The 17,906-nt window shown below is 34.1% G+C and overlaps 1 protein-coding gene across 1 annotated transcript; it reads right to left on the reverse strand.

Annotated features, from left to right (window-relative positions):
- Nucleotides 1-13,543: 13,543 nt before the first annotated feature.
- Nucleotides 13,544-15,582, reverse strand: LOC139860338 (uncharacterized). The gene is made up of 2 exons (XM_071849107.1): nucleotides 14,646-15,582; nucleotides 13,544-14,265 (listed from the first exon to the last, which is right to left on the reverse strand). Exons 1-2 carry the CDS (start codon nucleotides 15,580-15,582, stop codon nucleotides 13,544-13,546), a joined length of 1,659 nt encoding a protein of 552 aa, XP_071705208.1.
- Between the last annotated feature and the right edge of the window lie 2,324 nt (nucleotides 15,583-17,906).

A 17,906-nucleotide genomic window follows, 5' to 3' on the forward strand; every position in this document is an offset into this window, starting at 1 on the left:
AATTAATAACGAGAAGCAAGGCTGCATTAGTGCCTGTTTTTGAGAACGAACTTACTATAGCATCAACACCATCGTCATAGCAAAAATTTTAAGTTTCTCATTTCCATATGTTTTATCATTGCTGGAATGCATGCCATCCAAACAATGCTATGTTATTGGTTTACTCTACTATTGCAATTAAGGAGGTTTTTTTTTTTTTTTTTTTTTTATGTAGTTATAATATCATATTGGATTGGATGTTTATGAGCATAATCGAATTATGAGTATATGTATCTGTGATGTGTCAATAGTTATCAGCATACCAGATTTTGTAATTTACTCATTATACTTTCCCACCACGGGAAATGAATTTTTTTTTAATAAAATATGAAATTACTCTTTAAAAAACGACGGTCAAAAGTTTCGGAAAATGAATCGAAAAGGATAAACTTCATTTTAGCCTATGTATAATATAAACTGGATTTTATCAAATAGCTTTTAATCACTGAATTTAATTATAAGTGAGTTGAATTATTTATTTGAGAAAACGAAAGAGGAATGCATTAAAAGGGTAATTTACCATAAGGTTTTAACATCAAACAAGTTAGGAAGCCGTGTCGATGTCAGCATGACATTAGCTGGTTACTATTTATGATTTTTCTATTTTGGTATGTTGGTTGATGTTTATGTCAGATCCATGGTAAATTCACAATTCACATGATTGATATTTAAGTCATGTATGTAAATGTAAATGTTTTTTTTCTGGCAAAAAAACTAGAAACTTCATATACATAAGGGAAAACTTCATCAAAAACACAAAAACACGAAGTCCCAAATAACAACCAATGGGAACATATTACTCCCGAGTTCAACTAAAGCACAAGAGCTAAACCTGAGCACACAACGATAGTAATGTAAAAAAGACCAACTACAAACAGACATCGAACATCAAACATAAACAAAGAACACAAACAAAAGACATAGAAATAATAAGAGGGATGTTAATCAAGACATCGCGAGAGAGCAAAACTCATCTACTTTCCAAACCAAATTAAACATGAACCTCAACAACGTCACCATGTCATATATCATTCATGAAATCTTCGAATTGCTTCATTACAGTCCCTCAGACTAACCTTGTCTCGCGAGGTTTCTTTGGCTTAGTCGAGGGCTTTGTCGGATTATTGGAAATAATAAAAATAGCCTCCACTTTTCGCCCCTAAAAATCTTTAATCATCGCGTCAAAAAAAAAAAAAAAACCCAAATAGAGAGCCCAACTTACTAACCTCATTTCTCACTTCGTTATAAACGGATTTCTTACCATTTTTCTGATACAACTTATTTGCGACTGATGAAAAATCCGACACACTTTTATCACCATCGCGAATGTCCACGACATCAATCACAATTGAATCCGCATTATTAGATATGCTGCCCGAAGATGAACACTAAAACATAACCCTTTTAAAGTGACCATGCAAATCAATCAATTCAAAAATATCGTAATAGGATCTATAAAATCACAAGTTACAGATAGAATTAATATCAGAGCAAGCCTCCATACCACTAGCAACAATGAGTATATCTTTGTAAGGAAGACGAGAGTCCACAATCCCTATACCATCTGAGCATTCGAGATCGAGTTGTCTTTGAGAAACTAAAGAAAGACACCACCTCTTAGAGGTTCTCAACTGAGAAAATGAGCTAAAATCATTAAGGGTATTTTAGAACTTTTAGGTAAGCCATCATTTATGTTAATCTTATGTTAGCTAGAAAACAGTGTAAGCCATCATTAAGGGTATTTTAGAACTTTTAGGTATCTAGTAAAAGTGATGTTAGAAATATCAATCCCCTTCTCAAAAACCTGAAAAAATTAGAAACTTAGTGTATATGTGGAGAGTGGCGATTTGGAGGAATCAACAAGAAACCATAGCAATTTCCACATGCAATTAGGTCTGAGGGTGTAAGCAAGTATCTTGCTAGCACTATTGGAAGTCTTAGTTCTTCCATTTTCTTCGTCTCTTTGTGTTAATTGGGGGTTTTAAAATCCTAGCAATTCTTTAAACTTAAAATTATGTAGTTATATGATGTTAGTATTGATGGAATCAAGGTTTTTGATTCCCTTGAAACCCTAATTCAAAATATGTGGTTAGGGTTTATAGGTTGGGTTTGTAATGATGATGAACTTGAAGATAGTTAAACTATTAACATAAGATTTGTTTATTTAGAGCTAAAATCTGATTTTGACTTGTTTGACTAAGAAAAGTTGAAATGTAAGTTAGCGCGATAAAAGTATATGAAATGAATAGAATTACAATTTGTAAGTCTTGTGTTTTTAGTCAAGTAGGGTCAAAATGGGTTTTATGGGTTAATAAGGTAAACCCTAGGTGTTATGGATCTTAGTTGACCAAGTGTGAATAGATTGTGATTTGTGTGTATGTATATGTGTTTATATGAATTGCTTGGAACTTGCTTGGTTGTGTAGGTTGCCCGAGTTCAAGGTGAGTACATTATATGCATATAAGTTGGTACACTTTTATTGATATGTGAAATTGTGTTGAAAATGAGACTTGGTTCCCGGGTGGATATGACAAGATCTCATATTATATGTGAAATTGTTGTTGGAGATAAGACTTGGTTCCCGGGTGGATGTGACAAGTCTTGTATTGATGATGGCTCGGTTCTCGGGTGGATGCGACGAGTTTATGATCCATGGTTCACCATCGGTTTCCTGGATCCCGGGTGGATGTGACAGGCGGGTATTGACATGGTTCCCGGGTAGATGTGACATGTCATACCGATTGTAAGGTTTATTTCCCGGGTGGATGTGACAAACCTTACGAGTATGTGTTGTTTGTATGATTGTTTGATGGTATGCTTGATGTTATGATGTGGTATGAGATTTTACTTATCTTTATAGGTTTATTAAAGTATATGTATGTAATGTATTCACTAAGCGCATAGCTTATCGTTGTTGTTTATCGTTTTATAGATTCCGGCGCGGGCAAGGGTAAGAGTACTTGTGATGGATAGATTGTTTCTATATATGGATATGCTTTTGGATGGGAATATTATGCTAGTGTACATTTTGTTTGTTGCTTGTGGAATGGTAACATATATTCCAAGAATTGGCTCTTGATACGCTTATAATGTAAATGGGTCAAATTAATCACCTTCATTTGTAATGGGTTATATGTATTACTTTTGTGATAATGGGTAAGATTACACCTAATGGATGTGTGTAATGGTTTAATACATTTGAAATGTTGATCTGGTGCTATATTTTGTATTTAAATGGGTTGAAGTGTTTTGGGAGTGCGAGTGTCAAAATGGATCTCCAGATTTTGTCTGAAGTGTTTGAAAAAGGTTGAAAACGGGTCATCAGCACGTGGTGCATCACACCTAGAATTTGTGCACCACACCACAACAATTAAAAGGGCAGAGTCGTGGCAGTAGGTTTCAGGTGTGCCGCACCTGAACTTGATGCGCCACACAACATAAAAAAATTGTCATTTTTCGGTTATAAGTCGTGGTCGTTGAAATTTTTTTTGAGGAAGGCCTCGGACCTGTTAGAAAAAGGGTCGATGACCAGGAGATCATCTACTACAGAGTGATCATCTGTGAGCGTGGCTACGTTTTTATCATCGGAATAGACCACCATAAAACCCAAGGGCCTCCAGTTACAAATGTGTTACGAGGACGCCTCTCTGATTTTGACACCACACGTTTAGATATCGAGATTGGGACCTTTTCAACCACAAGTACACTTATCTTAAGCCTCTTAATGATCTCATAATTGAAATGCAAACACACCCTTAAGACAGGTGTTTGATTCACGACAATATACCCAGATTAAGAACCAAACGGTAAGCGAGATTTAGATGGCCAACACACGAAGATCTCCTTACCAAATACCAAGGAAACATTCATCGAACGAACAACTTTATAAGCAACCGATCGAGGCTAAATTTGATGAGAGTGTACTGTAACGACCCTGGATTTTCCAACTTTAATTATTAATATTTATTATTAATATTTGCGCTTTAATAAATGTATTTTTTTATACATTTTACTTGTTACCGTATTTGACTTTACATGTCCCGACTTCTCTTTGTGACACACGTACTTTTCACGAATAATATTTTGAATATTATTTACATTCATAATTAATTATTATTAAATATTTTTAATTAACTAATGCAAGTAGTTAATTACTTGGGCCTTATTTATTTAATTGTTACATACTTGGACTTGGGCCTTTATCAATGGACATGGACTTGGAAGCCCACCCTACTTTCTTAATGGACTAGTTAGCCCATCATTAAGCTAGTGAATTATTAAGACTTAAACTAGATTAATTAGTGAATGAGGAGACTTGTCACAAGCATGCTTACACCTCTTTCCCATGCAATTTAACTTTAATCCATTTTAAGCTTACACCATCTCCCAACACTTGAAAGTTAACTTTTGACTTCCCCCTTTGGGAGCTCTTGGCCGACGATTTGTGTAGGCTAGGAGGGAGTTCCATTTTCAATTTTTCTTTGCTACTTATTTGCAAGTTTCATTTCATTTTACACACTTCATTACTTACACTTCTTTTACTCTCACTTTTCTCTCAAACTTGTAAGTAACAAGACTTTATTTTCTTTCTTTTTCTTCCACTAAAACCGAATTACTAGCATCATCATTCTTACTTGTTTTGTTACTTGTTGTTTGTTGTTGTTAAAGATCAAGTTTTCTTGCTTGTATCTTCATGTAATCTTGGTTACTTCTACCTTTTGTTTGATGAAGAACCAAGAACAAGAATCTAAACTTGTTAGTTTATGGTTCTACACTTAAATATTTTAAAGATCTAAAAGTTCATAAGCTTTATAATCATACTTATGTTCATGTTTTGTAGACTTGAAGTTTATTTTCTTAAGATCCAAACTTTGATTTGAATCTTCTTAAGTATGAAACAAATATGAACATAATACTTGTAGAATTAGTTTATTTCTTTCTTTTATAAGTATTTTAATTATTACTTTGGTCAAGTATTACTAGTTAAACTTGATCTCATATTTCTTGAAACTAAAGTTAAACTTTGTAAGTTCAAGAACATAGTAGTATAACTTTTTAGTTATAACTTCATACACTTATATTGGATCTAAGTTTCTGTAACTTATGGTCTTCTAATTTTGTTATAAACAAGAGCTTATAAGCTTATATACATTTTACAAGATAAAAATCTAACTTTCATAACTTATGGTTTCATTAAAGTGAAGATTCAAGTTCTATAACTTAGGATCTAACTTAAGAACACTAGATCTAGACTTTCTAGTCTAGGATCTTTAAGATCTAACTAAGATCTAAGTTCTACTACTTAAGATCTTGTTTATTTAGTTTACTTTCAAGTTTATAGCTTAATATTACTATTAGAACTCATGTATGTGTCGGATCTAAGATCTTGATATAACTTTGGTTCATCAACTTTCATACAACTCTTAAGTGAGTTGTGCTACATATCTTAGACTTACACTAGTTTTATGATGGTCAAAACTTGGTAAAGATGATGCAATCACATCAACGAGTTGTACACTTGAAGCTATACGCATCAAGGATGAGGACCGTGATGAGCATCAAGCACCAAGAACCCACCGGAGCACCTTACCTACTGTTTTCCGGGTTTGATCAGTGACCTGAGCTACTGGAAAAGTTAATTTCCAGCTAGTTCGGTTCGAGTAGATGATTTTCCATTTAGGCCTCGTCTTAATCCAAGTTACGGTTTAGGATTTATGGCCTCCCGAAAGTCACTACACCCTTTTAACGTTGTGCTGAAATTTCTGACCTACTCGCACTTAAACTGTTGCCACGGTCAAACGAAGATGAGTTTGGTTCTGTAAATTGGTCATCCTCTAGGGGAATCATATACGGAGCCATGGCCATTGGTCTCACCTCATTTCAGTTTGTATAGAGGTCGTGGCGACTGAATGAATTCAACCTTTGCTTCAGTCTCTATTCTTGAATGAAACTTACTTTACACTTTTTGATTAATGATGAATGATGATGATACTTAAGACTTAATTTACATACTTTTAAACCTTTGGGAACGATTTACTGACTTAGTAACTTTTGACTTAGGTTGAGGACCTTTTGGACAAACTACTTGCTTACTTTCCCGAATCAACTTTACTACTTTTCACTGTGAGTTATATCATCCTTTTTTACTTTAACTATTTTAGGAACTGAGAATACATGCGCATTTTACGTTTTACATACTAAGCACAAGTACTTAAACTTTATATATGTGTGGGTTATATAACGGCATAAACTTTCTCCTTAGCTCGGTAACGTTTAGTCATTGGTTTTTGAACCGGTGAACGCGAATCTTAGATATGGATCCATAGGGTTTGACATCCCCACTCGGGCTAGTCGTGCTAGCATTTAACGGGTGTTTAATACTTCGTAAACTTACACACTCGTCAAGTGTACTTTTAGAGGGTGTTATTTACGTTAAGTTGGTTACCAAGTGCCCACGGTTATACATATACTTTTCATACTATTTTGAAACACTGAAATCTCGTGGCCTACCTTACATTACTGTTACGTTAAACTATAGCTCACCAACCTTTGTGTTGACCTTTTTAAGCATGTTTTTCTCAGGTGCTTAAGAGGTTTGTTTGCTTCCGCTGTTGTAGTCTTGCTGTAGACACCCGCTGCTTGTGTTAGAGATGTCTTCGCATGAAACGTTTATCTTGCATTCACAAACTTTATTACTTTTGAACAATGTATTCGTAACGACCATTGGGTCACGTACTATCATTAATTGCTTCTATTCATAGAAGCATACTTTCGTTGTAAAACATTTGATGTTGGTTAAGACATCACCTTTTCTTATGAATGCAAAACTTTTTTTAAAACAGCATATAGTGTTTGACCTTGTAATAATCCTGTTGTTGATGATCCGTACACGTTGATTTTGTACAGGGCATCAAATGTACCTTCTCTCGGGCTAACTCTTGACCTCGCTAATAATCCCGAACTTACCAAATGCATCTTCAAGAATCAATCTATCAAATCTTTCTCTTTTCAATACAGATTAACAAATCGATAAAATATTTATTTATTTATTATAACATTTGAGAAATAATAAAACACTTTTTAAAAATGACATCATAAAATTATAGAAACTCATCATCATAGTGTGCCCGTCAGCAATAGTGATGTGAGCAACATTGCCAAAATTATATATAGTACTAGTTTATAACCCGCGCATTCGCAAATTTTAGCATAAATCAATGTTAGATTCAATATACTTTTATAGGAAATGTATAATAATACAAGTAAGACAAATTACATTATAACGACCCACCCATAATAAATCTTCATTTATTTGGCGGGCCCGTATACCCGTCAACTGGTTTATTTTTAGTCAATTCTCGTAACCTGCTGATAGCAACAACGTGAAGCATAAAAATATATAATCTAACTAATCAAAAACGCTAACACAACAACAAAACTCAGAAATATATGCAGAGTGTTTAAAATTATCAGTTTAACAATGTGTAAAAAATATAAGTATGAGCGTTAACAGTGTACCACGGGTTACTAATGGATATCACAGATTTACGAGTTTGATTTTACCTGCATTGAGCTTGATATATCATGACCCGCCTGCGACGTCGAAAAATATATTATTTACCTAACCTGCACCTATGTATAAATTTTTTTTTATCAAGGATATTAATTTTAATTATTAACTTAATAATAATAATAATAATAATAATAATAATAATAATAATAATAATAATAATAATAATAATAATAATAATAATAATAATAATAATAATAATAATAATATGATATTGGTATATAACACATAAGTGACAATAATAATAATTTAATAACAATAATATAATAATAATAATAATAATAATAATAATAATAATAATAATAATAATAATAATAATAATAATAATAATAATAATAATAATAATAATTTGAAAATAAATCATATGTAAATTTAATTTGTTAACTTATATGAATTATGTTATACAATCGTATGAATTATAAACTTCTAAATATAAATATAATAATATAAATATAATATGTTTATGTTTATTAAATAACAAATATAAAGGATAATATCAAATTTTAAGTCACGGCTTGTTAATTGTTATTCATTTGTTGAACAGTGACAGGAACAACAAATTATCTATCTATAATCTATCTATCTATCTATCTATCTATCTATAATCTATATCTATAATCTATAATCTATCTATAATCTATCTATAACATCTTATAAATCGTGAAGGTTTAGCTGACGTGTCAAGCCTTAATTAAATCTTAATCAAGCCTGCTGATGTGTTAATCCCTCTAAATCACAATTACCTTAACTAGTATCCACACTGGCGAATGGAATCGACCTTTCTCTCAAAACACAATGCAGAATACCCTACTCTCTTCTCCTCCAACGCCTGCTCTTCGCTCCTTGTCCTGTAAACCTAATACATCAATAGATTAAACCAGAAAACAACTCGATATATGATCCTGAATCAATCAGGTGCGATTGATAAACCAATAAATCAATCGCCAGAAGAGCAATTCATCATCTATTTTCGATCCAAAAATTCCATCAACGATTTTAACACTATTCCTCATCTTCTTTATTAGGGTTTTTACTTCAATCCTGCTATGCATCCGGTTACATTCACCTAATCGATCTTTATATCGATCCTTCATTATAAACAACAACAATCCTACACAGAAGATCTACTTCAACGTCGCTTCATACCGATTTCAGCAAGATTGGATAAAAACAAAAATTCACCTAAGTTTTCAGGTATGTATCGGATATCGGATATAATAATCAATTCTAATATTAATGTTTTTAATTGTTTTTCGGGTTCCTGTTATTTTCCTTTTTTTTCAATGGGTATGTTGAGTTGGTTTTCTCTATAAATAGTTATATAAATAAGTATTATTCTTCTAATATTTTTTTGCTGCTATATAACTGTAGAATCATTCCTTACCATCTTTGAAGATATAAGTTTCATAATCTTAGTATCGGGTATGTGTATCATGTCCAAAGATTGAGTTTCAATAATGAATACTGCATTGTATATTGTATTTTAAAATAAAAAAATGATTAAATTCATGTAATTTCCTTGGAATTATTTGGATATACAATTGTTTCCATAGTATTTATACTGTAGAAGGCGTTTAACAAACTTGAAATTTGACGATGAAGGTTTTACATGGTTAATTGGTACACAATCGTCACGATCATTCAGTCCGAGCACCATATGCGGCATCATCATGTCTTAAAAGGTAGTTTTCTTAATAAATGAGGTGATTTAATTTGTCTAGTCAACTTAATATGCTTACTTTTTCATTATAGAATGCTATATAATACTTTTTATCAATTCGAGTTTAGCCATCAATTACATATAACCCTACGTTTGTTTAGAGTAAAATTATAGATAGCCAATTGTAAGTGATGATGTTTTAATTAATTTGGAATGGTCGGGTAGCTCTAAAGTGGTTGTTGAACTCGACTTCATGCCTGATTTAATGGTATTTGTTCCACTATCAGATGCTATCTCATCATCTGATCTTGGGTGATCTTGGGTGCCTCTGCCTCTTCAGTTTTAAACTTGTATGGGTTATGTTAGTCACCTGGCCCATCAATCTTTTTGTGTTTCAGTGTTCGTATGGCCTGTGTTTTTCACCTGACCCATTTTACTTCTTGTGCTCATGTGTTTATGTGTTGGTTTTAGGCTCTCCATGTCGTGTTCTGTTTTTTTCCTGTAATCTTATCTGGTTGGTAGTTGCCTGTATGGTACATTGTACATATTCCTTTTGCATATTAATCATATATCTTGGCTTTTTTTACAATAAATAAAGGGAAAATTGATTCAAAATGCATCGAACTTTCATCAAAATCCTTTTGTATACATTCAACTTTCGCGGGTTCTATTGTATGCATTCAACTTTGTATTTTCTCCTATTGTATGCATTCAACCAGCTATAACAGGTTACCTTCTAGGTCACCTTCTAGATATTTACATCTTTAGTCTCTCATATTTGTAAACTATAATTTCATTAGTCCTTCAACTTAACCATCCTCTATACCCGACAACTTAACGCACGATTACATGATTAGGGACACACATGCATTTACAAAAGGACTTCAAATGAATTAATAAGGAACTTGATCTCCGTTTAAAATAAACATATACAAATCGACCCATTTATAGTAAATGGGTCAAAATTGTAATGTTTGCTAATAATAACGACGAGTTACCAAGGCTTTGTCGTAGAACTTGTGCAATGCATATCACCCAATAAACCTGTTACCGAGCTGGCAAGGGAGTGAAAGTGAGTTATCGAATCCAAAACTCTTTTACATCGAAGTTGGTTCAAAATTATGTTTTGGAAATACAAACCATAACCATCATGTTTATAGATGAGGCATGGAGCTGCTGGATAGAATTCTCATCTAATTCTATATGTTTCAAGTTTTAATTTTAAGCTTCCTTAGTTAAAATCATTTATTCATGGTTCTTTCATTCTTTACATTTTGTTTTTGAACACGCACCACCTATGTCCTATGGGTTGTGTAACCAACTTCATTGATTCCTAGTCACTTTAAACCTCAACTATGGCAATAAACAATACTACGTATACAACATCTATATATTTTCTTCGGTCCTAATCAATATATACTCAAATGCAAATACAAAGTTCATAATTGAACTTCGTTTGTTAATTACACAAATTATTCAACAACAAAATATTTAAACAAATCATGTTTTGGTATTTTGAAAACGAGTCTTGAACATAATTTGATTAAAGTGAGAAATTATGATCCATTTGGGTCATAATTGTCCATTTCGATCCGTTTACACTTTTTTTGGAAAATTGAAGTTTCCAACAGGTTTATAAACTCATTTTAGAGTTCTAGGGGGATTTTGGGTCACTAGGGTACATTGGATAAGAATATGGGCCGTTAACTAAATTTAAAGTTCTAAAGCATGGATGATAACTAACGATCGTTATGTTGAGGGACTAACTACATCAAAAAGTTAATGTTGGTGACCTGTTACCTGACAGGCTGAATGCATACAATAGGAGAAAATACAAAGTTGAATGCATACAATAGAAGCCGCGAAAGTTGAATGTATACAAAAGGATTTTGATGAAAGTTCGATGCATTTTGAATCAATTTTCCCATAAATAAATAATAATTTGGGCTTTTTTGTTACTTAAAATAAACACCTATTGTTGTGTGGATTAATTCTAAATGTATTGAATTATACATGACATGTTGGTGATGAAATACTATTTGGAGATTAATTGCTGTAATAGTATGCGATAACTAGAGAATTGATATAGCAAAAATGCTTGACCTTTTATTCAACCAGAGATGGCTATATATAGCCTTACAGAAATAACTGAAAAACGATAAAAATGCAACTAGCCTACACGAACGTTATTGGACTAAAAATAAGGAATACAATTTCAACTTAACTAATAACTAGGAATATTTAAACGTAACCCACAATACTTGGTCATATCTAGACTTATTCTCAATAATCCCTCTCTTGAACTAAACTTCATTACCAATTTAGTTCAGATCAGTTGCAGCTTGTATGCCCATCTTCATGCGTATCCTTTGAAAGCAATCCATCTTGAGAGCCTTTGTCATTATGTCCGCTAGCTGTTCTCGTGTGCCACAAAACTCCAACTGTACTTCACCATCCCTAGTAAGATCTCGAAGCCAATGATACCTCACACGTATGTGTTTAGTTCTACCATGGAACACAGAATTTTTGGACAATTTTATGGTCGACGTATTATCACACTTTATGACTAAGCTTTTATCCTCCACTTGACCAATCTCCCCTAGAATTCTTTTCATCCAAATACCTTGGCAAGCACATGATACCGCAGCAACATACTCGGCCTCGGTTGTTGACAACGTGACTATTGGTTGCTTCTTTGATGACCATGCTACAGCTCCTCCACTTAACATGAACACGTAACCGGAAGTGCTTCTGCTATCCTCGATATCGCCCGCATAGTCACTATCGGTGAACCCCAACAAATCAAGACTTCCTCCCCTTTTATAGAATATACCATAATCATGGGTTCCTTTTACATACCTCAATATTTTCTTAACCACAGAATAGTGAACCTGTGTGGGACTTGACATAAAGCGACTCACCATACTAACCGCAAACGTAATGTCCGGACGGGTAGCTGACAAGTACACTAGGCTTCCAATCATTTGCTTGTACTGCGTAGCATCTACCTTGACTCCATTCTGATCTTTATCAAGTTTAAAACCTGTAGACATTGGATTACAAACTGCATTGCTTTCCAACAGTCCAAACCGCTCCAATATTTCATTTGCATATTTTCTTTGGCATATAAATACCCCATCACTTCGTTGAATAACCTCAATTCCAAGGAAGAATTTCATTTCGCCCAAATCAGTCATTTCAAACTCTCTTTTCATCGAGATTTTGAAGTTATCCACCATCACTTTATCATTGCTAGTAAATAAGAGATCGTCAACATAAATACTAACAATTAGAATATTACCTCCATCTTGTTTAACAAACAATGTCTGCTCACTAGAACTCGCTTTAAAACCTTCTTGAGCAAAATAGGACTCGATCCGGCTAAACCAGGCCCTTGGCGCCTGTTTTAAGCCGTACAATGCTTTGTGTAGTTTATATACCTTATCTTCACTTCCCATTTTCTCGTATCCCATAGGCTGCTGTACAAACACGTCTTCATTCAATTCACCATGAAGAAAGGCTGATTTGACATCAAGCTGATGAAGTTTCCATCCATAAGATGCAGCAAGAGCAACGATCATTCTCACCGTGTCCAATCGAGCAACGGGTGCGTAAACTTCATCATAATCTACCCCATGTTCTTGAGAGTATCCTTTCACCACTAACTGAGCTTTATACTTGTCGATATCACCAGCTTCATTGAGTTTAGTTTTATATATCCATTTCACGCCTAAGCACTTGGCTCCCGCAGGTAATGTGACCAGACTCCAAGTCTTGTTTCTTTCAATAGCTTTGATTTCTTCATCCATAGCTAGCTTCCACCTATGATCTCTTGCAGCTTCTTCAAAATTGGTAGGATCTGAAGAAATCATCATCATCATCATGTCTGTTTCTTCTTCTTCGTCGGATAACCCTTCACCCGAAACATAATCTTGTGACCATATGGGAGGATGTCTGTCTCTTAAAATTCTGCCCTCTCTTGCTATGACATTCGTTTCAGTTTCATTTGATGCACTAGCGTTCGTTTCAGTTTCATTTGCTTCACTAGTACTTGCATTATTTTGTTGTTCTTGCCCATCTTCATTGCTTTCTTCTAATTCATCCATTTCATCTTCCCAACTTAACTGTATCTGTTGAACAGCAGCATAACTTTCGTCCCACTTCCAACTTTGATTTTCATCAAATATAACATCTCGACTTGTGATAATTTTCTTCGCAACCGGATCATACATACGGTAACCCTTGGATTCATCACTGAAACCAAGTAATACGCATCATACACTCTTGTTTTCGAGCTTGTTTCTCTTTGCATCAGGCACATGTACATGCCCTATGCAACCAAAAACTCTGAAGTAGTCTACACTTGGTTTGATTCCACCCCATGCCTCTTCGGGAGTAACATCTTTAACTGCTAAAGTTGGAGATCGATTGAGTACATGGTTTACCCACTTTACAGCCTCGGGCCAAAACGTCTTTGGAACATCCTTCTCTATCATAATTGATCTAACAAGATTCATAATCGTTCGATTTTTGCGCTCGGCGACGCCATTCTGTTGGGGCGTATAAGCTGTGGTAAGCTGTCTTTTAATTCCATTCAGCTTACAAAACTCATTGAATTCAGTGGAATTAAATTCCCCTCCTCGATCCGTCCTCAAGCATTTGATGAACGTATCTGCTTCTTTCTCCACTCTAGCTTTAAACACCTTAAAGTGATGAAGAGCTTCTGATTTCTCCTTCAAAAAATACACCCACGTCTTTCTTGAGAAATCATCTATAATACAAAATATGTACCGTTTATCACTATTCGATGCAGGCGTTATAGGACCACATAGATCCGCATGAAGTTGTTGTAACTTCTCACTAGCTCTCCATTTAGTCGCCTTTGGTATCGCCAATCTGTGTTGTTTTCCCTTCATACACGAGTCACAAATAATCTCATCAGCAGCAACACTCGGTAACCCAGTCACCATGTTCTTTTGATACAAGGTCTTCAACCCTGTATAACTCAAGTGACCATATCGATGATGCCACAGTCTTGATTGGTCACACGTACTTGTTTTTAAACATCTTTCACTTTTCCTTCACCAGTGATTAAAGTGTACATTCTATTTGGTGACACTCCCAAGCTTGCAATTCTACCCTTTTGTGGGTGGTAGATATTACATTTTCCATTTTTAAACAGAATCTCCAAACCCCTGCAACTGACCGATGCTCAACAGATTGTTGTGCAATTCAGGAATGAAATACACATCATTGACTACAAAATTAGTCTTATCTACCATGAGTCTCACTGAACCTTTTCCTGCCACTTTCATTCTGGAGTTGTTTCCGAGTTTAACCGTATGGGAGAACGAAGTATCTAGATTAAAAATATACCTCGATCACCACACATGTGATTCGAACACCCCGAGTCAAGAAACCAAATATTTTTGACAGGTTTGCTTTCGAGTTCTTCAAGGGCCATCAGTAACATCTGATCTTGGTCATCATATTCAGCATAGTTCGCTTCCTTACTCCATTGGGGACATTCATATTGAAAATGTCCTAAACCATGGCATTTGTAACATTCAATGGTTGATTTGTCGAAGCTACCAGATCGACCTCTTCCACGACCCCTTCCTCGATACGAATTTCGACCTCTGCCTCTACCTCTTCCTCCTGAAAAATCTTCAATTTTCAGTGCATGATCGACACCTTCGCTGCTGCTGCGTTTAAACTTTTGCTCGTGTACAACCAACGAGCTTTGTAGCTCATCAATGGACATGGTGTCCGTGTCCTGTGCCTCTTCTATGGCCACCACTACGTATGTAAACTTTTCGGTCAGAGTTCTCATGATCTTCTCCACAATTTTCTTATCAGGCATGTCTTCTCCATTGCTCCTCATTTTATTTGAAACCGCCATAACTCTAGCAAAGTACTCCGCAATGCTTTCATCTCCTTTCATAGCCAAAACTTCGAATTCTCTCCTCAACGAATTCAACAGAGACTTTTTCACCTTTGAATTTCCTCCAAACTTTGCTTTCATGGATTCCCACACAACCTTGGAATTTCTCCGGTCCAAGATTTGCTCGAATACCTCTCGATCTAACGCTTGGAACAAGACGTGCTTGACTTGGTGATCCTTCATACGATTGCTATCGTATGCCTTCTGTTCTGCGTCACTCATTGTGACACCCTCTTTTGGTTCTTCTACACCCTTCTCGATGATGTACCACAATCCTTTTGAACGTATCAGATTCTCCATAAGCTCGCTCCAGTGGTCATAGTGACCATCGAAACGTGGGATTTGAATGAGTGACTTCTCTTCTGCCATCTGATCTTTGAACGATTGCAACGTATTGATTTTGTAAAGTATTTTGCTCTTGATACCAATTGTAATAGTATGCGATAACTAGAGAATTGATATAGCAAAAATGCTTGACCTTTTATTCAACCAGAGATGGCTATATATAGCCTTACAGAAATAACTGAAAAACGATAAAAATGCAACTAGCCTACACGAACGTTATTGGACTAAAAATAAGGAATACAATTTCAACTTAACTAATAACTAGGAATATTTAAACGTGACCCACAATACTTGGTCATATCCAGACTTATTCTCAATAATTGCTCACTATTTTTCCTCTTCTGACTGTTGTTGTATAAAGATCGATGTTATGGTGATGATTCATTAAGATGATAAAGGCCTGGTATTAAAGCTGGGTAATAATACTTGAAGCACATGTTCAAATTACAAAAACATGTTATGATTCATTGAAGCGTTAGGTGAAAATAAGTTGATCTTGGATCCATGGTCTGCTAAAGAGGTAATATTTTGTGGTACGGGTGCCTTCCGGGTAAGCGTCATGTCAACTGAAAAAAGGAAAACTTACATGGATTGTGTTGTAGACTGCATATGCAGTTGATTATAAAAAGGGGTATACTATGTTTTTGTACATTACATGGATTGTGTTGTTGCTCTGCATTTGTTGGCGTAAATGGGTTGTTATACTATTGTTATGACTTTTATTTTGCTCATTAATACTATACGTTCATTAATACTTTACGTAGTAGATTGTTAGTTTTGGTTGGTATTATGTCGTATAGAAAAAAAAAAAACGTACGATGGGAAACTGTAATGGTACTAGACCAGGAGATTCATCTGATGTTTTGGTGTGGGATCCATATTTCCGTCTGTGTCATCGCAATCAGAATTCAATGATGAATTGGTAGCTTCTGCTGATCAGTTATGTAAATTAACTGGATCCTTGGTAACTGCAAGTGATGAAACAATGAGCGTTGTTGGTAATGTGCAAACAAATGTTGAAATTTCATGCGATTATGTAAGTTCATCATCCCTCGCTACCCGTTTAGCTGGTGAAGCTAATATTCTGACAACTGGTAGTCTTCTAATAGTGTTACGTTATTGTTTTTATTCTTAGGTTCCTTACATATACTCTGATATATTTTTTTCAAATGTACACATGTTGAAACTGTTTGTATCAGCCGTGTGCCTGGGTGCAGTGATGCGTCACATGTTGAAGGTATGTTGTTTTAATTAGTATTTCGTTATTCACTATTGTTATAGTTCAAGTATTTATTAAATTATTGTTGTTTGGAAAAATGTTTGTCTTATGCATTATCTTATACATTGATATTTATTATAATATTTTTTTTACTCAGTAGTATTTTGGCAGTAATTCAAAGCCGCTACGGGGTTATACGATTCCTTCATATGTATTTTATGTAATTTATAACGTTGTGACTCTCTCAAAGTCAACTTTCGCATAATATGAAAATCACGGGGCATGGTGTAGTGTTACGAGATGAATGCGTTGGACCATAGCAGATACCTTAATGCTGATTTTCTCGAGATACAACTGTTATTCTATGCCATAGTAAGTACATTATGCTTTTCAACGTTATCACTTGCGTGCTACATTTTTTTTTTTTTTTTTTTATAAAAGCATTATCAAACATGTGCTGTAATACTAGCTCACGGACTATAAGAAAGAAATGTATATATAAGACGTAAAGGAGAAAAAAATAGTTTATAAAGACTGTACTTGAGTCCTTTGGGTTTGCTGTTGATTGTTTTAAATATAATTATGTTTGACCTCCACCACTTTTGTCATGAATGTTATTCAATACTTAATATTCTGTTTCAACTTTGGTCACCAATAACATGTTAGATAAGTAATAATTTGTTCTTCTTATACAAAGAATTTGAAGTCTGAGGCATTACTAATAGTTTAAAGCACTTTCGACATACTCATCCATTTTCTGATATGGATCATTAGGAATAAACAGACCCAAATTAATCCATTCATGAGTGATTGGGTCATATTTGCCACCATTATTGGGTGGTCAGTTTTGAATGTATATCTACACTCAAATTAATGATAGTAATAATAGTAATAATAAAAATATAAATTTTTAAAATGACAATTTTAATAATAGCTTTAATAAAAATGATAACTTTAAAAATGATTCTTTTAGTAGTAATATATTTGTAATAATAATAATAGTAATAATGATACTAGTAGTAAGAATGATAAAAATAATAATAATAATAATAATAATAATAATAATATAGTTGTAAAAATAATAATTCTTAATAATAATAATTCTAATAATGATAATAATAATAATAAT

The sequence above is a fragment of the Rutidosis leptorrhynchoides genome, chromosome 7 (genome assembly GCF_046630445.1).
Source record: "Rutidosis leptorrhynchoides isolate AG116_Rl617_1_P2 chromosome 7, CSIRO_AGI_Rlap_v1, whole genome shotgun sequence".
NCBI classification, from domain to species: Eukaryota; Viridiplantae; Streptophyta; class Magnoliopsida; order Asterales; family Asteraceae; genus Rutidosis; species Rutidosis leptorrhynchoides.